At 40.2% G+C, this 23,066-nt stretch overlaps 2 protein-coding genes across 3 annotated transcripts; one reads left to right on the forward strand and one right to left on the reverse strand.

Annotated features, from left to right (window-relative positions):
* Positions 1-555: 555 nt before the first annotated feature.
* Positions 556-5,431, reverse strand: mvb12a (multivesicular body subunit 12A). Its single transcript, XM_034239112.1, has 10 exons — positions 5,323-5,431; positions 3,874-3,963; positions 3,346-3,429; positions 3,129-3,228; positions 2,688-2,817; positions 2,361-2,501; positions 1,955-2,064; positions 1,802-1,860; positions 1,599-1,664; positions 556-1,505 (listed from the first exon to the last, which is right to left on the reverse strand). The coding sequence occupies exons 2-10, from the start codon at positions 3,961-3,963 to the stop codon at positions 1,419-1,421; spliced, it is 867 nt and encodes a 288-aa protein (XP_034095003.1). The 5' UTR covers positions 5,323-5,431; the 3' UTR covers positions 556-1,418.
* Positions 5,432-9,763: 4,332 nt separating this feature from the next.
* LOC117561669 (pre-B-cell leukemia transcription factor 1-like) lies at positions 9,764-22,627 on the forward strand. Of its 2 annotated transcripts, XM_034239213.1 has the most exons (8): positions 9,764-10,760; positions 12,068-12,141; positions 17,610-17,854; positions 18,138-18,328; positions 18,442-18,577; positions 19,045-19,201; positions 20,517-20,603; positions 21,637-22,627. In XM_034239213.1, the coding sequence occupies exons 1-7, from the start codon at positions 10,573-10,575 to the stop codon at positions 20,558-20,560; spliced, it is 1,035 nt and encodes a 344-aa protein (XP_034095104.1). In that variant the 5' UTR covers positions 9,764-10,572; the 3' UTR covers positions 20,561-20,603; positions 21,637-22,627. The 2 variants fall into 2 exon arrangements, with proteins under 2 accessions (XP_034095104.1, XP_034095105.1); XM_034239214.1 differs by lacking the exon at positions 20,517-20,603 and having other exon boundaries at positions 9,765-10,760.
* Positions 22,628-23,066: the final 439 nt, after the last annotated feature.

Raw genomic sequence — 23,066 nt, forward strand, 5'->3', positions numbered from 1 at the left:
AAACTGCGTTCTGAATAGATACAAAAATAACCCCAGGATATAATAAAATGGTACATTTTGGATATAATGAACAATTAAGAAAAGGAATCAGGAGTTGACAATACAAATCTAAATGTTCTGATGTTAACGATTAATTGCCAAGTTAAAAATAGCAAACCAAATTAAAAAAATGTTTAATGAAGACTAAACCAATTTAATATGAATCAAATGTGTGTCTGTAATCTGCAAGACAAGATTTGTCACGGACTTAAAACCCCAGGAATGGCTCCAAAGCAGGCTATGAATGAACCACCATCTCTGACTAGCATGTGGTAATGTGCAGTGTTTCCCCTACCATTGCTGCGCCCCGCCAACGGAGCCCCGCGCCCCCTGAAATTCAAGATGTTTAAAAAAAAAAAAAATTATAATTTTTCTTTTTTTTATAATAAAATAAATAATTTGAACCAAATTGCAATCCCCCCCCCCCCCCCGCTCAAAGCAGTAAACCTAGGGGAAACACTGATGTGCAAGTGGTTTGTTGTTAACTGTATATTTAAAAAAAATACAAACAACATGTTACTTTTTGATGCTTCTTAAGTTTTTATTATTTACCATGCAATCTTGCTATACAGACCATAAAAAAACAAAACTTTATATATTGTACAATGAAAAGATAAATATTTGGTCTTCGTTCCACCTAATAGATACAACAACAAAAACTATTTTCAAACCTATCTTGTTTAAATATGACTAACACAAAGCTAAATATACAACCTTCCTCCATGAACCCTAAAATAGGATATGTTATTTTGCAGGGGGAATAAAACAAACGTGTAGTTGAAGGCTACTCTTCATACACTTAATCCTACATTAAGATATTGTAGTGTCTAGTGAGTTCAGTTAAACGTCTCCAGCAAAATGCTTCCATCATTGCTCAACACAGCTCTGCTTAAAAAAACCTCTTAATGGCCCAAATGGATAAGGATGAGTAGTATTGAAGGAGATTAGACACATCTGCAATGGCAAGTGCGTGTTTTTGACAACTACTCATTTGGAAATTGAGCATATAAAGTCAGACTGTAGATTAGTAGGCCCAAAACAGTAGATTTATACATTACATCTTTAACACTTTAACAGTGTAAAGCCATTTCAAGACAAACCTCTGTACAAGTATAAATCCATTCAGAAAAGCTTGGAATTCTTGAAGATGGTAACAACGGAGTAAACACTTTACATGATAGGAAATAAAAAGGAATGCAAAGTCAGACAAGCTCTCCGGAGCATGATTGTCTCAAGTATAAATCTCCCTTTAGACAATCTGATAATTGACCGTTATGATAAATAATGTAGCTGGATGTTGCATGTCACACTGGACACATTTGGACAGAGCAAAAATATGTCGTCTGATATTTTTGATTTGTCAAATCTTAAACTGAGTATCACTGAGCTGATGGGACGCCTTCTGCTGGCACTGATGGTCGGATCCTCTTGGCAGCAGATTCCTCCACTGCAAAAGTGTAGTTATACTGGAAAAAAGAAAAAGGGAGTATATATTTGAGGGGACAATGCCATGTTGTTAATGTAAGCGTTACAGAAATTGAGCATCAATGTGACCCTACCTCGTTTTTAATGTCTTGGAGAGACTTTATACGAATGTTGTTCAATTGGGAATTCAGTTGAAGTGCCTGAGAGAGATATATTTCAAAGTTAAGGATATGTGTTTAAATCAAATGCTTGAGGTAAAAGGGAAAAACAAGAGATAATGTGAGGTAGAAAACAGCTGTAAATGACATCCATTTGTTGTTGAAAAAGTCAGACATACCGTGCCGTTTGCCTGGATATCAAACTTTGGGTGAAGGCTAAAGGGAACTCCATCTAGAGCTGCAGAGAGTGGAGATGGGGAACAGTTAGATGTAAGGCTGCCTGCAGTGAGGAATGGGGAGACGTTTACTGTGATTTAGTAGAGCTTGAGTACCTGTGAGTCCCGGGATGCTGCCGTCAGCACATTTGTCTCCAGTATCTTTGTTGTGGAGGCTATGGCGTCTCTGGCTCAATTTGTTATTCGGCAGTGGAGGAGGAGGGTTGCTGTGCAGAAAGATAAATAGGTGTTCATGTCAATAGTAAAATATATCCAGAATACAAACTGTAGAGCAGCCTGCAGAAAATGTTCTTATGAAGAGGAGTAAAATGTGTATGTTTATCTCATTGTCTTCAAAGTAAAAAAACGGTTTTCCAGTCATTATTGTCATTTTAATGGCTGTATTAAAAAAACATGTGCACCAGAAAAGCCAAGATTTCCCCAAATAAACAATGAAAAATTAAAAAAATTACCAAAATATTGATTATTTTCTCTATATTAGATATCAAATCAAGAACAGTACCTGGGTGTGAGGGGCAGGGGAGCGACCGGCTGGTCAATTGAGAGTTGGTGGAGGTTCAGGCTCACACTGCGGGGCTTAGCTTGGGGCATGGGGTTGGAGAAATGTCCCTTTCTGCACCACAGCACGTAGCCATGGACATCTCTGGAGAAAAAAGGCACATGTGACACATAAAAAGCGTTAATACAAATTGAGTCCAATTTGTCTTTAAATGACTCATTTCTGACTACAGACCACCGTCCGCCTCACAACCCAGGTGTACAATCCTAATAGAGGATTTCTAACTGAACAGATAAACATCCAATGTGTGTGTATGTGAATGCTACTAACCCCACATATGTGTAATGCTGCAACATCATTTTGCTTTTGGCGGTCACTTTGATATCCAACACAGCTGTGTCCACACTGCCCACCGGGACCATGCGTACACACACGCGCTTCTTCTTCCAAACTGAGGCCTCTGGAAACACACACACAAATAAATACAGACTGTAAGGGAAATCAGTAGTGAATAAATACGACTTAGAGAACAGAGAGGCAAACTGTTCTGGAGTTAATTCCATCAAATAGAAATTTGAACTTGCTAACGGCCAGAATATGTGATTTATTTTTCATTTCTAAGACAAATCAGAACAGTTGGGAAGAAAAGGAAAACCAGAATTGGTGAAATAAACATTTTCATTGTTTAGAGGGCTGAAAAGGAAATGAATTCATTATGAAGGGTCAGAAGTCCCTTACAGCAGAACCGAATGTAAGTGTGTATGTACTCACTCGCTTCAAGGTGTTCTGCTATGAAGCAATAACCGTGAGGAATAGAGTCCTTGTCTGAAATAAGCTGAATGTCCGACACTACCATCCCGCCTTTCAAGTCCTAAAGAAAGAGAGGGGGAGGGAGAACTTAGGGTTGTTTGGAAACATGCATGATGTAATGTGGTAATGCAAACACACAATGGGTTATTAAGTGGGGAAGTGTATCTTTTTATGTTACCTTGCTGTAACAGAGGTAATATCCAGATTTCATCGCAAAGCTGCGTGTAAAGTTTGCTGTAGCGCCGTCTTCTGTGATGCTGATCTGCAGAGGGACAGAGAGATTTGGGAGGAAAATGGGTACATTTAGATTTTCATACTACATCTGACCCAAGATTGACTCAGTATTGAGACTTTACCATTCTCATGGTTTTTGTACTAAGCAGGCAGTGGAAAAAAATCGGTATTTTGTCAACACGATCCACACATAGATTAAAGTCAACAATATTTCCGTATTCTAACAATATTCGGTAAGTTGGAAAAGATGGCAGTAGAAAACTGCAGAAAAATGCATCTGTTATTTTAAATGGTGCCTTTTGTGATCAGCTATCAATCTATGAAAATCTCCATATTTGAGAGGCTAAAAACTGCGATTTTCAAATGACATATTACTTCATCAAAACATTGATTATCAAAAAGCTTGTTTTTATGTTGGCTGACTAATTACTAGTCGACCATTTGCTGCAGATCTTATAATAAGTATATATACCAGAGTGAAATCTTTGGGGCAGGTGCTGCTGTTGGAGGTCCACGCCACTGCCGTGACCGGCCGGACGGCACTGTGCTCCATAAGAGACATCTGAGGACGAGGGAACGAAATTAAGTACAGAAAACAAGGAAGGCTCGGAAAGAGATGACAACTATATGAGTGCTTTAGTGGTGGAGACTAGTACTTTTAAATCCTGTTAGTGCTCTCATTTGACTGGGACAATAAACATTTCATTTCTACATTACATGTATTTCTTGTCTGTGTGTCGGAATCTGCTTTCTTTGTGAAACCAAATATTTAGCTCTGTCCATGTGACGAAAGGCGTCAGGCTCTCAGTCAGGCTAAGAATTCACGTTATTCCCTAAACTGCATTGTTATGAAACAGAAAGATCCTATTCAGCCTGAATAGTTGTGTTATCTCTCAATGTGAAAGGACAGAAAGAAGCTATTCACTGCAAGAATGTGTCCCAACTACAGCAGGGAGGAGGCACTTCATCCCCTGCATTTCTCTATTTATAACATTATATTAGATACAAAAAACGTTTTGCCAAACACCCCGATGCTGGGAGAAAGTAAGGGTTCATATGGATGAAATCCTTTTCCAAGTGATATGTTATTTATATTAAATTGATGATACACATCAGGAAACAGGTAAAAGTGTTTTTTTCGTGCAAATAAAGACAATTATTTGAATTTTCTTCTACATTCAGTGGTATTGGTAAATGATGGAGTCAAAAATATCTGACGGTCTACTACACACATCTCGCCTAGTTTGTCTAATGGTAGCATAAATAGAAAAGCATACCCCTAGTAAGAGTACATATTGTTTGTGACTATAGTATGAAGTAAAGAGATTGAACCCAAACAAAATATAATATTTGACATGAGTATCAAATGCCTATTAACTGACAATTCTCTTTAGTTTTCACAAGAAACAACTCATGATAAAGCCTACAAAAAGTAGGTAAGAGATGTGCAATTGAAATGAACAAAATGTACAAATACCAATAATAATTATATCTTTAAAGTGTAAAATGTAAGCGAGGACAGATGTGGGAATGTTTAGTTTTTTTAAAATAATGCTTCACTTACCAATCATTTCTTACGTAATACTTATTGTGCGAACTCTATTTTGGTATGGGAAATTTGCTTTGACAGTTTAATTGCTTTACCAGCAACTGGGACATTGACGTTATCACTCCTATATCTTGCTCTTAGTAATTCAAGTGTATTGTAATAGAGTTTTGGATCGGAAGACGTGAGTTAAACAAAGACAAGACGTTTTTTGAGGCACATTGCAAGTGCTTAGCTTTACATGACAAACCGAGTTTACCTTAAAATAGCAGCGTCTGTTCCATTGACAAAAACTTCGCTGCTTCTCGTTCAAAATTAGCTTATCTCCTTTTGTTTCGGGAGTCTATTAATAAAAACAGGAAAATACAAACTTACTCTGTCTTTGTGTCCACTTCTGCCTTTTCGAGGTCAAACGGTTCAGCAGAAAAACTACTTTTGGGTTAAGAGCCTGAATTTCTCGGTCTTCTTCGTGAAAGCAGGAAGTAGCGAATCCATTATGACTCCAACTCCCATCAAACCACGGGGCGTGACGTCGGCAATACATGAATACTCGATTCTGAACGCAAGAGGGCACTATTGCATCAGGGGCACTATTGCATCAGGGTTGTCCAATTATATACCAGGAATTACACATACGTTGTTATTGCTATTTGCGTGAAACCGATATATTTAATATGCTGTAGTTCGGTTTTCGTGCACCCACATGACAAATAAATAGCTTAACATTTAGCCTATTTTTCGCTTGTTCACACCATGCATCATATTTCAAGGTACATTTAAGTTGAAATACAACAAAATAAGATGGTTACATATATTTGTTACATGTGTGTATATTATTATGTTTTTTGTTTTATTTATAGGTTAAATTCTGCATCTTTTAGATTTCACCATGTCAGAAAATTGTAAATATGTAAACTAAACTCACCAGCGTTCGAACTAACGTTCATTTGAATGCTTTGGAGCGTGTTTTCAAATAAAATCATATTTTTCCTGATTCTAAACACTCAGCTCTGTACCTCAAATATGCATAATGTTTTTTGGTATATAAAGAATAATGTTTTGTATATATTCATTTGACTTTACAGCAATTTCAATCTTACTCTTTCTCATCTCCACACATCATGAAAACGTTGTTAAACAGTTAGTCGTTTTATTGACAAATTACAATGAAAGCTGCATTCATTAAATGATATATGTTGCCTGACCAGTGCAGACCAGATGTTCGGCTGGTCCACGACATTTTGTTTTCACTAAGGAACCAAGAGGAGAGAACTGCAGAGGGGGGCTGCAAGAGGGATCGATTCTCATTTACATGAAAATGAGGGTGAGCAGGGCAGACTGAGGTGGAGGAGAGGAGAGAGTAGGGGGGGCTAGAGAAGCAGGGTGACAGGAGGCGTGTAACAGGGAATGAGAGATAAAGAAGGGATGAATTATAAGGAGCCGTAGGGTTTTAAAAGGCCAATGAGAAGATGTGAGGCAGTAATGAAAATTATGCAGCATATTTAAAGGATACTGGGAAACCAAAACCAACAATTGATTTCACTAACAATAGATCTACAGTGTTGGATGTGTAGCCGAAGCCTGATGTGGTTAATTGTTTTTTATAGACGTATCAATGCGCCACAACATTGCACTGGCTGACATATTATTTTTTAACATGAACATGAGCACTGTAGAGTATTTTGATTCAATCCTGCATGCACCATCCTGCACCAATAAATACACACGCACCAAAGTGAATGTGTTCAAAAATAACTACCCAACAAATGCACTATTCATCTCCAAATAAATAGTTTTTTGCTGCTTTAGGAAACTACTTTGCCCACTTGGCATGGAGCTAAAGGCCACAGAGAAAAAGGGGATGAAAGAAAGCATTATTGGTTTGTTCCAGTTGTATTGGGATGTCAGAATTTCGAGTTCCCAGTTGGATATTTCCATTGAAACGACTCTAAAGTAAGGTTTTTGTTTAGGAGAGCCGAGAGAACCTGACCAATCTCAACTTCAAAATCTGCACATCAATTAAGTAAAAGCTGTAGTAATATATGACCGTTAGTAGTTAGGCTACATCTGTAAACATGTCTCTACTGTGTTATACACACAACATACTGTCTAATGCATTCTTATCATGGACGTAATCCAGTGACTAACAGAGCTAACAGTCTTCCGCCTTGTTACAGGAACAGTCAACCCGATGTGGTGTCTTTCGCAGCTCCAAGTTCCCAAGCTAAATGAGACGCACCATAGCGACCACTGGTGAAACAAAAGGGTGCCCCCATGTTCGAAAAAACGCAGCAAAAAAGGCCCTATTGAATCCAGATACAACATTATAAAGTGCCCTAGGATGACCTTTCATTGGAGATAACGTGATGATGTGCCAAATAAGCTGACCTACATAAATGCACACTGCATGGTGCCCTGCTGCATGCAGGTGGTGCCCTATTTTTTTTTTCAGCCACTGTCCCTCAGACACCCTGAGACCACTACAGAACAACCATGTTGTTTGTTTATATATTTTTGTGGGGACAATAAGAGTAATGTGTCACCAGCCTTTTCCTCAAAGGTGCTGATTTAAACACACACACACAAAATATTCAGCAGTGGGGTCAAATCCACTTCAAATCCTTGAAAGGGGAAATTATCTGGGATGTTTTTATCTGGTTGGAGTCATCAATGAGCACAAAGAACAATTCCCAAATGAAAAAACAATCACCCTATTAGCCTTTCTGTATACATTCCACCATGCAGGCAGTGTGAGGCTCTTTGAGAGCTAGACAGTACAAACAGACACAGGCACTCCTCTTAATCAACCCTAATGTTGTGTGTGTACATGTGTGAAATTGAGAAAAAGACACTCGGTCGGAGCATCCAGAGGTGCTCAGGTCCCTGTTGGCATGGCAACATGCAGAGCAGACCACAGGGGGTGGTTGTGCGGGGGGAGGGCAGGAGCTGGTGGACTGTTCCATCTCAGTGAAAACAGAAATCAGTGTTAATTCAGAGCATTTAGGTTTATTGGCTGATTGGCCAATTAATGAGAATGAGCCAGCTGTAATCTGCTGGGACTGAAACCAAAGGGAAAAGAGGCAAATTGCCAGTGAGTGTGTCTGTGCGTGTCTGAATGCCTGCACACATCTGTGTGTCTGCTTGGTGGGGGGTGCACACAGCAGCCGGTGTGTGAGTGGTAGTAAATATGAGAGTGATAGACTGAGAGAGAGCTCTGGTACTTCCTACTATGCTGGTGGATTCATTCATCTTTTTCCATCAGTCAGACTCCTGTGTGGAGTGGCAGCAGTAGACACACATGCATTTAGCTCCTGTGAAAACAAACACAATGCAGTCTCAATCGAATAACACTAGGAATAAATACATAAATTATGTCCCCAACCCCCACCCCCCCTCACACACAGCTTATACTGAGGTTGTTGAAAAGGGATTCGTGGATGATATTCCTTTTTTTTAATTTATAATAATTTAACTTAGCATCCTTTCGGAACATCATTACATTATAAATAATAATGATATATCCTAATACTATCTGCATTGCACATTTCATACAAGAAATGCAGCAGAACGTGCTTTTATTGAAAAGATACATGAAACTGGAATAGAAAGACATAATGTAAAATGGTATAGTATGGTAATCAATCTTGTAAGCTACATAGACGATGAGGTCACTTTAAGATGCTGCCTTTGTAACAAGGACTAACGCACGCACGCACACACACACACACACACACACACACACACACACACACACACACACACACACACACACACACACACACACACACACACACACACACACACACACACACACACACACACACACACACACACACACACACACACACACACACACACACACACACACACACACACACACACACACACACACACACACAGTATTATTGGCAGCATCATAATCAACATCAACAACAACATTGTTTCCATGGTGAAAGGACGGCCTCCTCGCGGTGTTGAACTCAAACTGCAGCACTCCCCGGAGGAGCCCGCGACATACTGATGGAGAGCTGCGTCAAGAAAACCAGAAAAAGCCAGAAAGAGGCCGGAATTTAATCGCCGTCGCTTTCAAAATAAAAGCATTTTAACGCTTTATTTTTAGTGTAACCTTTTTTGCTTTCCATGTGTTACAATTATGTGTAGGTAAACAGAAGCAGGTAAAGGTCGCATTTTAAATAGTTAATTGAAGGTATAAGCCTATTATAGCCAATTTTTGTTTGGTCTGGCACAAGATTAAACATAATCAATGTGGCAATGACCTAAAGGAGAAGTATGTGGAAGACTCCGTATACCTTATTTGCTATCTCAGATACATTTAACATAATATTTTTTGTAAAATAACCTTAACTATGCACATGATATAGTGAATTAAAGCAGCGTTGCATTAGAAATGTCCACATAATAGACTACCCTGCTCAAGATATGCAGTCTCAATGAATCTGACCATTTGTAAGGTCCTAACTAATAGCAAAAAAAGCCAGAAAGGTAGACGATCAAACGTAACAATGGCCATACATAGCAATTCAGTCCCTACAGAAGAACACTGTGCATTTTAAAAAATACAGGCAACCCCCAGGTTCTGTCGTCTGTTCCAAAACACGATCAGTGGTTCAACATTTGTCTTGTTTTGGCATTTTGCATTGACGTATATGTTGCAAAAAACATTCAAATGAACATAAGACATGGTGTTTCACTGTTTTTCTTAGTAGTAATACAATTACGCTTCTAATCGAGTTATCTGCATTAATGTATAGCCCATTAGTGTGAAATGTTTGGGCGGAAGTAGTGTTTTCTCATCCTGTGTAATTTGACAGAGGACGGCATTGCTCCATGGTGTTTTTCTGGGAGGAGTGGGACAGCAGCCGTACAGGGAAAGAAAACAGCAATAAGCAACAACCGAGGGCTTCAAACCTGGCTCTGTGGGACTTGGACGGAACCGAATTGCTGGAGTTAATCGGGAATACCTTTCCTAGACCGTCTTTTAGCTCACCGCGTCGGTGCTCACTTTTAATTACCGAGCAGTATTCGGGACTCATGGATAAAAGGAGAGCAGGCGGAGACGACGACATCAAAGGGGCTCCCGGGTCATTAGATAAAGCTATAGCACCGTGCAGACCTGTATTTAACACGCATGAGCCCAGCAGCCTCTCGGAAAAGCAACGAGCTTTGTAACAAGCCAGTTTTTGTAATTGTGTCGAGCCTCCCGGTCGTCTTTTCAGGGGAAGAAAAGACGTACGTACCCGCGCGAGGCTACTCGTAAAAACAACAGTATCTTACTAAAGGCTAATATTCTGTGAACCGACCACTCCCATGCCAAAGAAGAACCACATTTTATATAGCCTTAGTTTTGTAGCGTTTTCTTGCTTTCTTCCGATAAGCAAATGCTAGGGCAGCTGCACTTCTGTCTTTTTTCCTTTGTTACTCAGACCAAGACCAGCAGGCAGCTCCAGCTGAGGCAACACTTCACTCAGTTTTGAGCCCTGAATGTTTTTTTATGGGAAACTTTTCTCGTTTTTCTAAGTGCTGAAAGTTGGAGAAGGAAACCCCTTTTTCTAGTGATCCTCCTCCTCCCACCTCTCCCTCCACAATAAGAGCCACATTGTAGGTATGGACGACCAGTCCCGCATGATGTTGGGTCATATTGGACTAAGTGGACTGTCTCACGAGGATGTGGGTGACCCTGACAACATAAGGAAACATCACAACATGGGTCAGCCGCAGCAGCAGGACATTGGGGAGATCCTGCAGCAGATCATGGTCATCACAGATGAGAGTCTCGATGAGGCCCAGGCCAGGTAATAACATACGGCCTGATAGAAGGCACACTGTGTTTAAGAGTGGGATTTGGGTCTGCACAGGGGGGGATATCATCATCACTGTACCCCCCTCAAGCTGCATGGATTCACACACTTAATACTCACTGTTATACACTGTAATAACAACCCCCACATCCACAGTACTGCTGGAATTTTTGTGCCCCCCTTCTCCAGCTGTGCATCACCACCTTTCGACCCACAGGCCTTATCAACAACACTTAACACAAAGCTGAGCCAGCTCTGGCTCCATGGCACCAGTGTTGGAGTTATAACTTCAATATGACATGTTAGAAACTATCACAATGAAGTACTATGTTTGATACCACAGGAACATATTGTTATTGATGGCATAACATTTTAGATTTGTATATATAGATGAAACACATTTATCAAGAGCAGTAAACACATCCAGTCCCTGTGTATCAATTCTGCATAAAATGAGTATTAAACCCTATTCAGTATCAATGTGTCAATATTATATTTTTGACAACTTTACTCGGCTTGAAATAACACAGTAACTCATGGGACTTTGTCAAATAAAGACTATTTTGTTCAATATCAAATGTATAACACTCAATTACAAATATATAACTTGTACATATTAGGACATTGTTTTAAATTAAAGTTGAATAGTGGAATACATTTCACATTAGTTGTATTATAGCCTGTCCCAATATTTGTTTTGAAGCTTCGGCAGTAAACTACTACGAATGACTTTGTCCAACGTTTTTTTTTACGAAGCAGGAATGAAACCGTGATTGCTAATATGCAATACCATAATAATTACATACAGAGTTTTAAAACATGTTGGGGCAAACGCACGACACAATCAGCTAAATGAAATGTTCTTAAACTGGCAAAACGGCTAAGAAGCAGTATATTTCAGAAGATATGTGTGCAGGCAAGAAAGTGACAGAAAGTGTCCTGTCTTCATGATAGAGTATCAACATTGCATTTCATTATTTGTGCCATCCCTATTCTATGTCGTTTGACTTTTTCTAAGTTTCTGCATGATTGTGCTTTCAATCTTCTTGTCTTTCTTCACTGAGGTGAGTAAGTCTATGTGAGTTAGACAACTATGTGCTCAGGCCTGTTTTCAGTCAGACTCCTGAACAGGTCTGGTTGCACACTCACTCATCTGAATCCAGTCTGTTCAGCACTGACTGGCAATGTGTCTGCATGATCTATTGTTGATGGATGTCAGGGCCTGTAACAGAGAGCATATAACCAAAGAACGGTTTGTAATCCACAATCTCTGTCTCTCTGTCTGTCATTTTCCATAAAAGGAAACATGCTTTAAACTGCCACAGAATGAAGCCCGCCCTCTTCAGTGTCCTGTGTGAGATCAAAGAAAGGACAGGTAAGTTGTTCCAATGCTTTATTTATTTTAATATCAGCCAATAAATGCAAACCTTGCATACTGATTAAGATTTGAACTCTTTAATTAAGGTAGTCAAGGTTAACCCCACGGATAAAATACATTGTTTTGATCGTCAGGCTGATAGCAGTTTCGCCATTTTACGTCAAATTGAGAATAAAAGGAGTTTGGTGGCTCCGTGAAGTAATGTGGGATCATGGGAGTTGTTGTTTCCCCCGCCATTTGGGTCGATAAAGAACGCTTCTCCGGGTTAAGAATCCTTCAGTTCAGGAGGTTTTCACCATGAACGGTATTATCAGCGGCGGTCTTCTCTCCAAAACAAATGGACACGATGTAAAAACAAAGAAAACATGTTAAATGAGGTGTTTCTCTAGGTTTGAAACATTTGGAATAATAAAAATATACACAATAAATCATCACGTTGAGGAGAAACAATTATGACACGTCTGCGACAGAGAGAAAGGTGTTGGCATATCCCTGCCTTTCTTTATCTACTGCTACCAGTTATTATGAACTGCCACACTTTCTGCCTCTCTTGTGCCCCATTTTCTAAAGGGAATATGCTAAAAAAATAATCCTCTGCTGAATGCTCTCCTGCCAAACCACTGTCACAGGCATAACCAACTGCTTTGACTGCAAGGGAGCAACGGGACTGTCTGATCTGGTTTACTAACACGAGATGTGTTCCAGCCGCATACACTCAATGGTTAGCACAATGGTTGTAACAAAGATCTCATACCTAAATATTAGATCTTGACATTCAATCACAGATTACTGATGCAGCAGCAGATTTGAATTAAGGGGACATCTTCTTAACTTGGAGTGGAGAACACACACACACACACACACACACACACACACACACACACACACACACACACACACACACACACACACACACACACACACACACACACACACACACACACACACACACACACACACAGAGGAGTGTGAGCCACACAGCAGCCCTCGTTATTTCCTCATTTCATTCACTTAGGTAGAGACGGGAACCCTGAGGTTGGCTGCAGGAGGGATGCAGAGTTTCCAAGGCAACTAGTGTCTCCCTTACTCACTGTCATTCAGATCTTTCACACTCAGCCCAGATATACAGATCTGGTCACAAAGTTGCTTGTTTGTTTATATCACTTCTCTAATCGCAGCTCTTGGCTTTCCGTGTGGCCAACAAGGGTAACCTGATCTGGGTTCATGCATTTCATTCAGTGCCTCGCTTTGTTATGAAATAAAGAACAATGACTGCTTCCCCTGTAAGTCATAGGTGATCAAACGATAAGGCTGGTGTTATTACAGAGATAGATGCTACTATAAACAAGCACAGGTTCTGCAGGCCTACAAGCCGAAATTCAGGGACCAAAGTACGTTTTCCCCCCAAATTAAATGTATGTGGAACAATAGAGAAAATCAAATGTAACGCACCTTAACACAGACTTCCTTAACTGTGACAATTCCTACAAAGACCTTAACAGAATAATATTCATAATCATTTCTACGTTCATCATTCTCACACCGTCTCTTAGTTCATACACTACAAAATATACGGTCTAATAGATACTCATAACAGTAACAGGCGACAGATTCAAGGTTTACTATTTTTTAAGGCTCAGCCATTTATTAAAAACAGCCCGACTTTAGTTTTTGCCAAAAATAGCCCATACAGATGTCGTTTTTGGAGCTATGCAGCACAAAAGCTGTATCAGCCGTTAGCATCTGAAACTACTCATTTAGGATGGATTGATTGTTGGTGTTGGCTTTTTTTGACCAAATACAAACAATGAAACAAAAGGGGAATATATACTTAATAATATCGCTTTGTTTCCATTGTTGTTGTTGAGCCTTCACACTGTTTTATCCATATGCTCAATAACTGTTCAAATTCACATTTCTCTGTATGTGGTTGTCTGGACTTCCCAGCAGTCTCCATACCCTGATTATTGTGGAAGTTTAGGACATAACCAGTCCCCACTTGCTGCCTCCCTTTCCTGCTGTCAGTGTCTTGTTCTCTTCTTCTCTGTCCCAAGTTAGAACCATTAAAAATAACTCCTCACATGACGGCGACAGTTTAAAACACTCCTGTTCTCTCATCGGATATGCTCCCATCCTCCTCTGGATATATCCTCCCACTTCTCTGTTATCCTAAATGTCTCTTTCCTCCTTAACCTTCCTGTTGTCTTGCGGTCGAATTTGACATGTCCCTAAATGCTTTTATTTCAGATAAAAGGTGGTGTTTTAGCGAATTGAGACAAAATAATGAAGATTGTTCCATGTTCTTTGCAAAACAATGACTCAATGTTTTCATTGAGTTACGGGTGCTACATCGACAGCATCTGCGGTCTTCCGATGTACATTTTGTAAAATAATTTAAAAAATGTGCGTGAATATCAAATCAAGTTTTATTTATATAGCACATTTAAAAACGATTTTTGGTCGAGCCAAAGTGCTGTACATGTCATAAAAACACATTACTACAATCACAATAAAAGACAATAATTTACAACAGAAATATAAAGAACACAGGGAGGTGTCGTGCTCCGCTCTGACTAGAAGGTCATGGAGAAGAAGTGAGTCTTTAGTGAGGATTTAAAACCCCTAGTGTCTGGGCCGACCTCACATGGAGGGGCAGAGTGTTCCAGAGCCTGGGGCCAGTATAGTGTGAAGTCTAATGACCATCAATTCCAAAAAGAACAGTTCAACTTGTGGTAATAAATTGAGTTGGCTAAAAATAGCACATATTTTGGTGATGATGTATACTATATTCTTTATAAACAGACAAACTGGGAACACAACATGCCTTCCAAACTCAACTCTATTTTTAACATCCCTATTTTCTGGGATGTTTTTCAGAGGAACAAAATAAGACAGAGGCAAAGTAAGAACACAAACGACAAGAACAAGAGAGGGACAGATTGATGGATGAGTTGGAGGCAGAGGCAGTAATGGTTTTGTTTCATGGATTGGCAGACACTTGATAATCTCCAGACCCCGGAGTCCTGTCAGCCGTCACTACAAACAGATTCTCAGTGGGGGGACAGTTTGCCACCCACAGCCCCGACTGTGCTCTCAAAAGCTGGATTTACTCGCTCTGTTCCACGAGGCGTCATGGGCCGCAGCTCATCTCTTTATCCTGTGCACCGAGTGTGAGTCACTGGGTGCTAATCTTGAAGGCTTGCCCAAACTCTAGACTAATTATGAAGTAATTAACAGTAATGGGACCCAGCCCCCTTTTGAGTATAGTGGGTTTTTAGTGTCTTACCCGCTTTAAATCCTTAGTTGCTGATTTATGAGGTACACATACCTACAACTGATGCTGTCTTATCCAATTCCGACCTTGATGAAAGTTATTTTTTTATTCTGTTTTAGTTTAGGCCATTTTAGAGACTTGGAGACTAAATGTTCATGTTGTTGGCTATGATTAGTTTGTATGGTTTACTTTATTGCTAAATGAAATGTTGATGATTGGCCTTGTTGTTTCTCACATATAGCTTTCTTCAACCCCTTATTTCCAATTACAAAAACGTTTATCTTTGATTTTCATGTTTTACAGTTTATCTCAGAAAAAGGTAGAAGGGACTTATCAAAGATTTTCAAGAAGAAAATAGAAATAAGGTACTTTTGAGGCAGGAAACGAGGGGTTAGGATGATGGACATATCAATGAAGGAAGGAGGAAAAAGGGGGATGCAGATGTGGCGGAGCACTTCTCTGCCAACTGGTTGTCTGGTTATTATTTATTTGTCCATACTTCTAAGGAAAATATGGATTTTATTTCCAGTCTGTGATCTAAAGCCATAGAAAAACACTCATACGGTTCAAGGTTTTTATTTTGTCATACGAACATAGCTACTGTGTAGTTATGACGATGAAAATCTTAGGTCACAGGTGTACATGCAAGTCAAACATGTGTTTGAGTAGTTGGTTTATATTGTTATCTGGTTAAATTGGCACTTCAGTGTGTTAGGGGTGGTATACATACATTTGGATGCAATATTACAGCCGTATTTCACCTTGTAACCACATTACACTACTGTAACATGGTTTGGGAAATCACTAGTGTGTCTGATAGATTGGCAAAAGTGAAGGCCATCACTGATAGTTAATGTTGATAGGTGTGTGTGTGTGTCAAATGCTGTTAGCCAGATGCAGAGGCTGTCACCGCCCTCGTTGCGGGATTATGAATGTGATCTCTGGAACTACCTTGTAATTGCCACCTAATTTGCATAGCTGTGCAAATTAACGACCTCTCAAATGAGCCTTAATTTTTCACTGGCTCTTTAGTCGCTCCTTAAGAGCTGGCGTTAATTAACAGCTGTGTGTGTATGCCAAAATGCTTGTGTTTGTGTGGCTGTTTTCTCTTTGGGCACGGGGATGCCAAGGAAAGCTGGCATCACTACCATGGCAACAGCTACTGTTTTTTCTTCATGTATAAACCTCCATCCTGGCAGTGGTTTTTGTTGTCTGTGTCTCTGACCCTGGTCTCTTCTCTTACTCCAGTATACAGACACCACTTAAGATTTGATCTCCTCGCAGCCCCCGACCGACACAGCTCTGGCTGTGATTTCTTTATCATACAGTATTTTTACTGTCAGCTCTTCCTGGGCCAGTGGTTTCTCTGAAGCTCTCTGTTTGTGTCTGCTCTGTTTGTGCTGTATTTATTTGTTATCTAAGAAAATCTAATTCCTTTTGAAGGTTATTGCAATGTTTCACTTCTATGTCCACCTTAAGACCATTAGCCGGCTGTTGTTGCACGATATCTAGGAAGAGACTTGGCCAGACAAAGCGTCTCGGACCTCAGATTAAAGAAAATAGGGCCTTTCTTTGTTTTTGGGTCGGCTGTATTTTTATGGAAATAGAGTTTAGTTTTATAGATATTGAAGAATCTGTATTTAGTGTGGAAATATGTTTGTTCTGGGTCTTATTTTGGGCGAAATATCTCTTTGCTGGCCGCAAATGAAAATAAAGAATGCAATGCAGTCCAAACAATAATAAACCTCATGTTTGTTGAGATGCTATGAAGGAAGAAGATGTTATGTAGATTATCTGCTAAGATATTTAAATGAGCCCCCCTGAAACAAGCTACTAACTGGACTGAATTGTTTGTAAGCAGCTAAAAAGTTTACCTGACTTTCAGCGGGTTATGTGCTCCCGTCTACTGAAGTGTTTCTTACATATGCTCGAGCAGTGTGCATCTTATTTTTCAAGTTCTCATAACTGAGCCAGAAATTCTTAACAATTCCGTGTAACATAAGCAGGATATACAAGTTATTATTCTATTTTTCCATCTCTTTTCAACGTTCATTCTAGTCTCAATGATAATGTTTACATTTGGTCCACATTTTGACCATTCAAAGACTAAACTCTGAATGACTTTAAATAGAAGATTTTGTGATGGAAATCCCATCAGATATTTTGTAACTGTTGCTATTCTTCTTCACAGCCCTGAGCATCCGAGGAGCGCAGGACGAAGACGGTCCGGACCCTCAGATCATGCGCCTGGACAACATGCTGCTGGCAGAGGGGGTGGCGGGTCCAGAGAGGGGCGGGGCCTCTGCAGCGGCGGCGGTGGTTGCTGCGGCAGCCGGAGGGTCGCCCGCCGAAAGCAACGTAGAACACAGCGAGTACAAAGAAAAGCTCGCTCAGATACGACGGATGTACCACGCCGAGCTGGAGAAATACCAACAGGTAGACATTATGATAATAAAACATTGCTTATATTTTCTGTCAAAGATGTCAAGATATGAAACTTCACTCATGTCATAGATTTGTAATTTTAATGTCAGATAAACACAGGACTGAGCCTTTAAGAACCTTTTTCTGGTCACCAGAGTTATCCAAAGTAAACTCAAGTTTAAGCTTAACTGGATCTGATAGTGAAATTGACATCCAATGTTTGAGTTAGTTTGAGTTCTTCCTTTTTCCCTCCCTCACCTCAATACCTGACCTACTCACCCCTCCTCCCACACAGGCATGCAATGAATTCACTGACCACGTGATGAACCTGCTGAGGGAGCAGTCCCGCACGCGGCCCATCTCACCCAAAGAGATCGAGCGAATGGTGGGAATAATTCACCGCAAGTTCAGCACCATCCAGATGCAGTTGAAGCAGAGCACGTGTGAAGCCGTCATGATCCTACGCTCCAGGTTCCTGGATGCCAGGTATGTTTTGCACACTTAGTTTCCCGCCTCTTCCTAACTTCAGTCTTTCAGTGTTAAAGTGTACTTACTTATTGCGCTGAAGGTTCATTTTTGAAATCTCCCTTTTCTGCCAGACGGAAACGAAGAAACTTCAGCAAGCAGGCGGCAGAGGTTTTGAATACATATTTTTACTCCCATCTGGCAAACCCGTACCCCAGTGAGGAGGCCAAAGAGGACCTGGCCAGGAAGTGCTCCATCACCGTATCTCAGGTCAGGACGACACATACACTGACTGTTTAGCACTCCGAGTAATGTTGGGTTGATTTATGGTCCATGCTTTGGATTTATGCCAATCAAATGATTTGCTTCTGGCAAATTAAAGAGCAGCCTACATCAGCAACCTGTGCTGATCGCAATGCGGCTCAAAATCCAACTTGCAACCTTAGTAATCAGCAATATGATGAGGCTATTAACACACAGTAATGATTGAACAAACTCACAGAGCCACTAGTGACCGGAGGCCATGATCAATTCAGTGCTGAGCCAGCCAGCAAAATGTATTTCAAATTGATGCTCAAAATTGTTAGCAAAAGAGAGATGTTGTTTGTGTTTACTAGAAACTTTTTTGGTATGAAAAGATTTTGGCAACAGGCCTAACCCTAACTTGGACATGGTTTAGTTAAAATAAGCTAGCAGGATTTCCTGGCTTGCTTCTGACTTTGTATTTTCCTCTTCAGGTGGCCAACTGGTTTGGAAACAAGAGGATTCGGTATAAGAGGAATGTTGCAAAGCTGCAGGAGGAAGCTAACCGGTATGCTGTGAAGACAGCTGTGGACGCAACCAGTGTTTCTTCACAGGCAAGCCTAGCCAACTCCCCTGGAACACCAAACTCAGGTACAGGACCCTCCTGTTTCCACATAAGTCCTCTTTTCATAATTTGACCAAAACAAAGATAACTTTAAAGATAACTCTGACCTTAATGTATCCATTATAATCTTACACATACAAATGGTGATGAAATAACTTTTCAGAAAGTTTAAGACATTTCTTCAGTGATGATTTGTTTTAAAAACAAATAGCAAGAGGCGCTTTCACACCGCAGTACTTTTCCCACTTTAGTTCGGATATAGTTCCGAAATGTTGCGTTCACACCCAAAAAATCCGGAACTAAAATTAGTTAATGAGAACCTTTTCACCCCCTTTTCCGTCCCTGCTAGAGAGCAGGGACTTTCGTGGGAGAAAAAGGTTCCTATGTCTGATTGGCTGGGCGGATTGCAAACCACGGCCCGTAAAACTCCAAAAAGTTTTGTGAAGCTGCCATTTTATTATCCTCGCATTAGCATTATTAGCATTTGCATTAGCCCAGCGCAGAGAGACTAACTTATGGCAACACAAAAGAAAACATGGGAGCGGTGGAGATGAGGAGGTGTCGGCGTTCTAGCGATTTACTCGGAAGGTGCTGGGAGTCCCAGCAGCTTCTACTGAAGCCAGTCCCTAACTCCGGGGACTTCCGGCCGGAGACTTTGGGCGGCAGTATACGCCGTGAAGTGGTTTGCGGCCTGCCAGTAAACCCAAAGCAGAAGAAGAAGAAGAAGAAGTGACCTCAGCGACTTAATTTGCCTAATCCACCCCCAGGGACTTATTCCGGTGTGAACGCGATCTGTACTTAGTTCATGAGAACTAAAGAGTTCTCATGAACTAAGTTCTGATGAACCTTTGTGGGAAAAGTACTGCGGTGTGAAAGCGCCTAATATATCCGATTTCTTCCAGGATTGAAATGTTTTCAAACATAATACGTATAATTATACGTATTGCATAATCTTTGCAAGAACACTCCCGCGATCAGTATTTCCGTAGCCTACATTCACAACATGGAGCTAAAGGCTAACGCTAACTCAGTGAAACAAACAATTAAGAAAGTTCCTAAAGTTTAAACACAAATTCAGGGCAAAAAACACTTTGCATAACAACCAGCACCTTGTGTGTTCTGCGGTGTCAAATGAAAGTGTCCATCCCCTGTAGTAAAACACTGACATTAGTACTTCATACAACCCTACTTCAGACACTGGAGTCAGTCTGCAGACTCCTCTCCAAACTAGGTGAATATTGTAGTACACTCATTGGGTTTAACAATGAAATGTGTCCTTGGCCATGACCTCTGAATGTCAATTGGGTGACTGACAGGAGTTCCTCCTGTGTGTGCTGACAGGAGGATACCCAGCCCCGTGTTACACTCCTGACGGGAGGTTATGAGGACCTGCCTGGTCATACTCTCCTCCCTCTTCTCCGTTTCCATGTGAGTAGCTATGGTTACACACTGTTGCTATAGTAACACACTCTCCTACTGAGTAGTCATGGTAACAGCCTTTCCCTGTGTTAGCATGCGGTTTGGTGTGACAGGTTTTGTAGATGCTATTGATGTAGTTCCCTTACATATGCTGCAGTGCATCACTAACTAAGTCTCAACACTAAGTGGTTGCAGAGCAATAAGGGCAACATTCACACTAACAAGTGATGCTGCTAAAAGGGAAAGCATTGACTATGCTCCTCTTTTACCTTAGTTTAGTTAGGAAATTGGCAAAAGTAATTAAAAAAAAACACAAAACATTTTAAGAGCAGCTACTGGACTGTTAACATAATTTGTGAAGAACCAAAGTGTTCATTAATCTAAACCACCAAAATCCCACCTCAAGACCCCCTAACTTTGCAGAGAATTTCCAGTAGCTGTGTTGTGAATGGAAGCACTAACTTTCAGGGACAGGCACATAAAATGTCAGTTTGGCAAAAGACCCTTTGTGCAGAGCTAGCCAACCAATCACAAGACGCCGCTGAAGTGAACTAAATGAATCCGTGCCAGTTTATAGTTTGTGACTGAGCTGAAACTGGATGTGACTTCAGGTCTGGTAGGCGGGGAAAAAGGACAACATAAGTGCACCTGCTCTACGGCCCAATGGATGTGGAGGAACGCTGGAAGATCGGCTTATTTTTTCTTGAGTCAGGCTTTTGGCTTCACACGCCTCTGTACCCAGTTCTCTTTGAACATCCATGAAACACGTCGTACACCCAGCGCTGCCCCATCTTCTTATGATGCGTTTCATGGCAGTTGGTATCCATACGAGTGGCATTACTGCCAAATGTTGACCTGTCCCATGGCCCATCTATGCAGGAACTGCCACAGCTTGTATGAAAAAGCTCAAGATGTAAATGTTCCTAAATGTAGCGCATGTGTGTGGAGTTCACAAAGATCCACAGGGTGAGTGGATCCGAGGCTGTGTTCGTTCCTCTTCCAGCTAACATCCTGTAAACCCACTGTGATTCTGTTCCTTCAGGCTGATGATGGCGGTTATCTTCCTCCCATCTCTCCCCCACCAAGAGTGCGAGCACTACGTCACCTCCAGCTGATGCTCCACCCTCCCCCTGCTCCTCAGACTAATACAACCCTAGACTGTAGGCTAACCTCCAGCCACACAACAAACAGAGCTTTACCAAAACTCTGCAACTTTTCTCTTTTGTTTTGCTTTGTGATGCCGAGTCTTTCTAACATCTTTTATTTTAACCCCTTCACTTGACAAATGTGTTAACACCTTTATATTTTTCTTTTTACTATTACTCACACAATGTTTCCATTGTTTGTTTTTTTCAAAAAAGAAAAGTAAATAATGAAAATAATCTTTTTTTTTTTTTTTTTTTTTTAAATGTAGTGCTTCACCTGCAGTGAGACCTTCACTGTATGAAGGGTTAGGGCCTGTATGAGGCCTTGGATCAGATGTGGGTTTGTTATTTTATTTCAGAAAGTTAAAATAGGAAAGAAAAAAAAGAATAAAAAAAAGCATGTGGTTATTTTTAGATGTTAAACTACGATTTTATTTTGTATTTTTTCTTTGAAGTTTTTTAAGAAAAATGTTGTCACTGAGAAAAATGCATTGAGAGAATACAACAAAAAACATCTAGATGGCAGAAATGACCAAAAATAAAAACATTGTCACTTATTAAATTTTTCTTTGCTTCAGACAAAAAAACTGGTTTGAGTTTGTTTTAATTCATACAAATGTTAATACAATATATATATTTTGTATCTTCCATGCTTTTGAAGAAAGCTAAACCAAAGAGGCTTTAAGGAGGACTGACCCCGGTTCAGTTTTAGATCACACTGTACCAATGAGATCATGTGGGTTTTTGTTCATTTGTGCCCTCTAGTGTTGAATAGTGGAACTGCAAATAATCTAATTCTTGATATTCTGACAAGTTTTCCTGCCAATTTCTTTCTCTTACTTGCTAATCTTTAATTGTGAATAAACAGAAACAGGCTTTTTGTCTAAATATATTGGTCATTTATCAGCTGAAGGAGCTGCTGAGGTGCACAAAACATGTGGGAGTATCTACAATCAATTGTAGTTATTTGATAGAATGCAAGATAGGATACATGTTCTACTAGCATATTTACTTAGTTAAAACTACAATACATATCATTACATTAACATATTTCATTACACGTGTGACCCATTTACCCATTTATTCTGACATCCTTATTTTTCACATTTGTATGAGATTATTGTTACAAACTATGAAGTTACAGGGATCGTCCTCTCTTCAGTTATTTTTGATGTATTTTTTGTGTTTTAAATTCACTTCATATTTGATGTTTTAAAGCATTATTTATGAATATACGCCAGGTTACTCAGTAACATACCAAATTCAAAAACACATCACAACAACACTTGAGGAGTCTTGAGTCTTCATTCACCAGCCACTTAGACCT

This window comes from Gymnodraco acuticeps, unplaced genomic scaffold (assembly GCF_902827175.1).
Source record: "Gymnodraco acuticeps unplaced genomic scaffold, fGymAcu1.1, whole genome shotgun sequence".
NCBI lineage: Eukaryota > Metazoa > Chordata > Actinopteri > Perciformes > Bathydraconidae > Gymnodraco > Gymnodraco acuticeps.